The sequence below is a fragment of the Rutidosis leptorrhynchoides genome, chromosome 7 (genome assembly GCF_046630445.1).
Source record: "Rutidosis leptorrhynchoides isolate AG116_Rl617_1_P2 chromosome 7, CSIRO_AGI_Rlap_v1, whole genome shotgun sequence".
Taxonomy (NCBI): Eukaryota; Viridiplantae; Streptophyta; class Magnoliopsida; order Asterales; family Asteraceae; genus Rutidosis; species Rutidosis leptorrhynchoides.
This window is the reverse complement of record NC_092339.1, coordinates 310822395-310828610: the sequence shown is the minus strand read 5'-3', so window position 1 is coordinate 310828610 and position 6216 is coordinate 310822395. Positions and strand designations below refer to the sequence as shown.

General features: G+C 30.5%; 1 protein-coding gene across 1 annotated transcript; it reads right to left on the bottom strand.

The window, feature by feature from the left end:
* Positions 1 to 2448: 2448 nt before the first annotated feature.
* LOC139857035 (uncharacterized) lies at positions 2449 to 3185 on the bottom strand. The gene is made up of 2 exons (XM_071845746.1): positions 2782 to 3185; positions 2449 to 2721 (listed from the first exon to the last, which is right to left on the bottom strand). Exons 1-2 carry the CDS (start codon positions 3056 to 3058, stop codon positions 2498 to 2500), a joined length of 501 nt encoding a protein of 166 aa, XP_071701847.1. The 5' UTR covers positions 3059 to 3185; the 3' UTR covers positions 2449 to 2497.
* Positions 3186 to 6216: the final 3031 nt, after the last annotated feature.

Here is a 6216-nt window from a genome sequence, read left to right as displayed (position 1 = left end):
GGCTAAGCAACTTTCATTTGCACAACGTTTAATTTCAAGTACTTTGGCATGCAACTACGGTGAGATCATAGCCCCACCTTTTCAACAACTTTTACTCTTTAAATAATGGGATGAGAAACATATACGTATCATACTTTTATGCTTTGAACACAAGTACGAAAACAAACATTCCACGTGCGAGTTAGAACAAAAAGGCCTCAATTCAATTATCATTAGTTACACTTGCAGGATGTAAACGTGAACTTATGTTGTGTGGATCCATACGGGCTTGACAAGCCCTCATTCGGACGATTCGCTACCGTTAGCGGATGAAATATATTTTCAAGTATATAGTGTAGGTTCTAACACTATGATAACGGGGTACATGAACAGTTAAGTCTTGATAATTGGGTGCTCCACAAACGAATAACAACTTTGGAATGGAAACGATTTAGATAATCAACGTTATGGAAATACAAAATCTTGTGGTTCAAAAATAACGTTTACTAATACACCTATGATTTCACCAACATTTTTCGTTGACAGTTTTCTATATGTTTCTTAGGTTCATACTTGGCTACTTGATACATGCTTCCGCACACTTTGATTTCTTGCTTGGGGTCAAGCATACATGCATACGCTAGTGATAGCACTTTTGGATTCAAACTTAAAGTTTACATGCATACGCTATTGATAGCATTCTTGATTTTCAACTTATATTATGTCGCAAGTTATTTCATTTATACTTTATACTTTTGTAAACTTAAACTCTTTGTTGAACCGTTTGGTAACTTAAAACTTTGCAAGTCATGTACGTTTCAAATGAATGCGAGATAATTTTGGTCAAACGCGTCTCATTTAGGGACTATGACCACGTAACATGACCTAAGTAGACGACGCCGTCAATGACAATTTTGGCGGGTCGTTACACAACCCATGTTCTCTTGCTTGATTTTCGTTACATCTAAGCCTAAAAAAATGTCGCTTTATGCTTTAAAAATGGGTTCCTATCTTTATTTTATATATAAAAGTCACACGAATTTATGTCATTTTTGGTTGTACAATTGTATTATTGCAGCCAACCCATCCAGTTTGACTAATGTCTAATGACATGGTAGTGGCTATGTTGCTAAATGATTGAAACAAAAAAAAGTATACGCTTATCTAACATAATTAAGCAGCACTATTATTTGGCTTACATTTGTATCACAACATGCTCTTTACAATTCCCTATAAAAATAATGACATTTATAGGCAATGTTAAAAAATGGGCCGTGATGATGAATATGTGGGAGTTGGATCAAGCAATGAGAACAAATGGCTTCGTATCTTGGCGGGGCAATCTATAGATTATAGATTGCAGCCATGGCGACCCCTGTTTTCTTGCTTGATTTTGTATACGTATCTAAGCCTTAATTCTCTTTACCATCATCTTATGAATTCCTGGTACCTTTGCTTTCCGTTAATTGTGGCATCAGGTTTAATGAAAGCTTACTTTTAGATTTTTTTTTTTTTTGCTGTATCTAATTTATAGTTACTATGTAAGTTGCTTATCTTTGCTGTTTAAAACTACGTCAATTCGGGTGAGTTTTACTTCAAAATATGATTATGAAAAGGTTCGTTCCCGTTTTATCTTTTATTAAATGATGCTTTTAGATACACGATCCGCTCTAATTTATTTCTTTTCGTACTTCAACTGGTCCTAATTTGATAGCCATGTGACCCAACTCGGCTGTTGTTCACGAACATGGTGGTGATTCTCTTGCTAGGTGGTAGTTGTCTGACTTATGCCTATAATGGACAATCTATAAACATTTGCAACTTCCATTTGTGCAAGTAATTTTTTTATTCCTTTTTTCTTCTATAAGTATATTGCAGATATGTTATTCAATGTTGATGTTTAAGAAGTTTGTTTTGTTGCAGCAGCATCTGTTGTTAGTTGAGAGTGTTATAATCGATTTTACATTTGAGTTTTGTTAGAAGTGCTAATGCTTTTTAGTGTTTACGTAGATAATGCATTTTGTTTTTGTCGATGTAAGTAGTTTATACATATGGATGTTGACTAAGGCTTCAAAATTTTGTCAACGTCTTTATAGAGAGAGTTGTAGCTGACATATGTATTATTTTCAGGTTGTTGGAGGTTGCAGTTGTTTATTGTCTTTGATACTGTTCTCTGCTTAATGATTTGTATGATGGTGATAGTTAAGTCTTCTTTTTCAACTCTTTATTACTTATGACAGACCAAAACAATTAGCGTGTTTAATGACAACCGGATCGTTGGCCAATTATAAGATAACAAAAATAATAGAAATGACAAAGATAGGTGCGCAAAATTGTGACTTCTTTATAATAATCACAATAGATAAACAAAACTGCAGAATAATAAAAAGCTAGGTCCTTTATATAATAGGACAACACAAAAAATTAAGGAAACAAAATTTGGATCAAATCCTTATTGAGAATAGTAATTGGAAACAAATCAAATCGATTCTTTCTTGGTTTGCACTTCAAGCTAATCTCATCCTACACCATTCTTGATCCTTCTAGAATCATCCACCGTATATGCATCATCCTCCCCTTCTTCAAGAAGACTAGTCCTCGAGTCGAAATCATCGCCAATATTAAAACTCACTCGCTTACGATGTTCATCTGTGTTCTTCTTGTAAGACCGATTTTGCTGCTCAATACGGTTAGGAACCTGTTGATGACGATCCCGAAAATATTCAGCCTGCTCAATTCCATCTGCATGAACAGGTTCAATTTGCGGTAAAGGCAATAAATCAATAGGTGTAACCGGATTACCTCCATAAACAGTCTCAAAGGGACTCTTCCCCATGGTAAGATCAACTGAACGATTAAAAGCAAACTCTGCTTGTTTAAATTCATGTAACATTGAGGCCTCATCTAACTCCTCAGCTTGTACATCATCCTCATTTGGGAGATCCTTGATGTGGATTGAATAACCACCAAATTCTTCATCAGGAATAATGTTTTCAACATCATCATCTTCTTCCCCACCATCAGTATCATAAATTGGTGTGGTATCTTCAGTCAACATAATTTCAGGAACATACTCCATATTAAAAATATCTTCAACCCTTATACCTATGGTCTGTGACGACCCGGAAATTTTTGACCAAATTTAAACTTGATTTTAATATGAACTCGACACGATAAGCAAAGTCTTTAATGTTGAGTCTCAAAAATTCTGAACTGTTTTATTTATTCAATTGACCTTTGACTATTTTCGACGATTCACGAACCATTACTTGTAAATAAATAGATACATATATATTTAAATATTTATATATATATATATATATATATATATATATATATATATATATATATATATATATAAAATAGTTTAAAATATAGTTTGATATATTATATGATTAAATTATAAAATGATATAAGAGATAATAAAATGTATTATTAAAATAAATCTATATATACATAAAACGTATATTAAATATATATTTTGTAATTTCGAAGTTATTTAGTAAACAACGGTACGCTCAATTGTCATATTGACCATAAAAGAAAATTATGTAATTTTAAAATAAACGGTGATTCGAAAATGAGTTTTAAAAATTTTAGACTTAATAATAATATATGTAGAACTTGTTTGTCAAATTTTAAAACTTTTTATTATTTTACTTAGGGGTTAGGAGTAAATAATTAATGTAATTTTTATTTAATAATTAGTGACCAAATTTTATACCATAATGATCAAAATAAATAAATATAATTAATTTAAGAATTTAGGATTTTTCAGAAGACTTTTATCCGCCGCTGATTAACAACAGAGTACAAATTACTATCCCTAATAAACTGTCGGCAGTGTAATAGTTATAGATATCCGTGAATGTTAGAATTATATTTGGACACTGTGTTTGTTTTAGATTTAATACGATGCGTTACTGTGTGGGTTTTGTCATTTGTTCCCCACTATCTCAAATGTTGCAGAGACATAGATAAATATCACACCCAATTGCTCAATATAAAAACCTAGCATCTAATTTATATATATATCACGGATACTTTTCTTGTTAGATGTCAATCCATTATTTTTTTTCCATTGTCTCATTCTATATATATATATATATATATATATATATATATATATATATATATATATATATATATATATATATATATATATATATATATATATATATATATATATATATATATATATATAATAATATATGCATATGTATATGATTATGAAAGTAGAAAACTTATGTTTTTAATTTCCTCTCCTTCTTGCTTTGTTAACTGAATCAACGCCAACCCTCATTTTCATCTATCCTCACCATCACTCTCCTCTTCTTGTTTCACAGACGATCAACCACCATCATAGTCCCACCTTTCAAACCACCTTGCACCACCGGCTTCCTTCTCCGACCACCATAGTGAACAACCACCACCTTCTTTCATTTTTTTCTTTTAATCGATAACTAGCCACCACCTTCAACCATGAGAACGATCACCTGCTTCCATTTTTCTCTCTCTTTGTTTCGTTTACAGCCCCACAACCATTACCCATATATTCACCACTTGTGATCTCAGCTACCAACTTAAGTCTCTTGTTAACCATTATTTAACCATCACTTATATTTATATTATTGTTTTCTGTGGAGCAAGACTAGGAAATTTGGAAAACCAACTTGTTTTGGTTGATTTTATGTTCTGGCGAGTTTAAACCACGACCACACCACAGAGACCTGCAACTTTCTTAAGTCTCTTGTTCGAACCACCATCTCTCTCTATCTACTATTGTTATTCGAAGCCAATCACCACAAACCCACAAAACCAAAACCATCACCACCAAGGACCCATTTTAACTGCTTTATTATCGTTGTTCGCAGCTGATATTTATACTCTTTGCTGCTACTGTTTTGGACCGTGAGCAGCCATCATGAACCATCATCAATCACTGTAACAACCGCTGCAATATTCTTTCAGTTTTATTATATTTTTTTTATTTTCTCCTTCGAACCATAGCAACTACTGCTGCAGTACCGATCCTATTCTCATTCATGTAACAGTAACGTGGACTGTTTTGCTGCTACTATCGGCTCTTCTATTTTCTGCTACATTAACGACAATGATGATGAGATTTAAAAAGCATGTTATGCAAAGATAGGTAATAGATAAAGATGTAAGTGACTAGATAAGAATAAAATGATTAAAGTGTCAAAGTATTGGTGGGGTTTAGAGTGAATAAAATGATTAAAGCTAGATGAATTTCATATTCGATCAAATTGCACAATTCAAACTTCTTCTAATGAAAATTGAGCCGTGAGATTTTGTTGGGCCAAGATTGAATTTATTATTGGGCCGTGAACTTTAGTTGATAAGCAGGCTATTATGATTATACTTGTTGGGCCGATTATGATCCAGTTTTTCTGGATGAACCGAAAGTCCCAAGTTGATTAAGAATGATGATGATAATCAGGATGCGTAACAATGATGATGTATGATAATGAGGGTACTAAGATAATCATAATAATAATATAGGAATAAAGATGATGATGGAATGAAAAATGGCGATATTGATGAGATTAGATGATGGACTAGATGATGATTACGGTTGTATGATTTTGATGAATGATATTAAAAAAAAGGATACATGAAATGATAATCGAATGATGACCCGTTAATTGATGACGATGATCACTTAAAGATGATGATGATATCGGATGGTATAAATCTTATCATTTAATTATATTATTATTATTATCACTATTAATACAAGTATTATTTTTTTTATTATTATTATCGTAAGTATTAGTATTATTATTAGTAAAATTATTATATTTTTTTAGTTATTATTATTAGTAGTATTATTATCATCATAGTTATTAATATAAATATTAGTATTATTATTATTAGTAAAATCATTATTTTTTTTATAGTTATTATTATTAGTATTCATTAAAATTATCATTTTCAGTAAATTCATTATTATTATTATTATTAAAAATATTATCAAAATTATCATTATTTATATTATTATTATTAAAAGTATCATTTTTATAAAAATTATCATTTTTATTATTATAACTATTATTATTATTATTATTATATGATGAAACAACTTTTTAATATTATTATCAATATTATTTTATCAAATAACTATTAGTTATATAAAATCAAGTTTAATAACTATATTAATATTTTAATGATAAATATTAATAAATGTGATTAATTAGGTTATTAATGAAACAC

Coding starts and splice junctions, on each gene's coding strand:
- LOC139857035 (XM_071845746.1), bottom strand. CDS start 3,058: ATGGAGTATGTTCCTGAAATTATGTTGACTGAAGATACCACACCAATT. Junction 2,722..2,781: donor CTTTGAGACTGTTTATGGAG/GTAATCCGGTTA, acceptor CTGTTCATGCAG/ATGGAATTGAGCAGGCTGAA.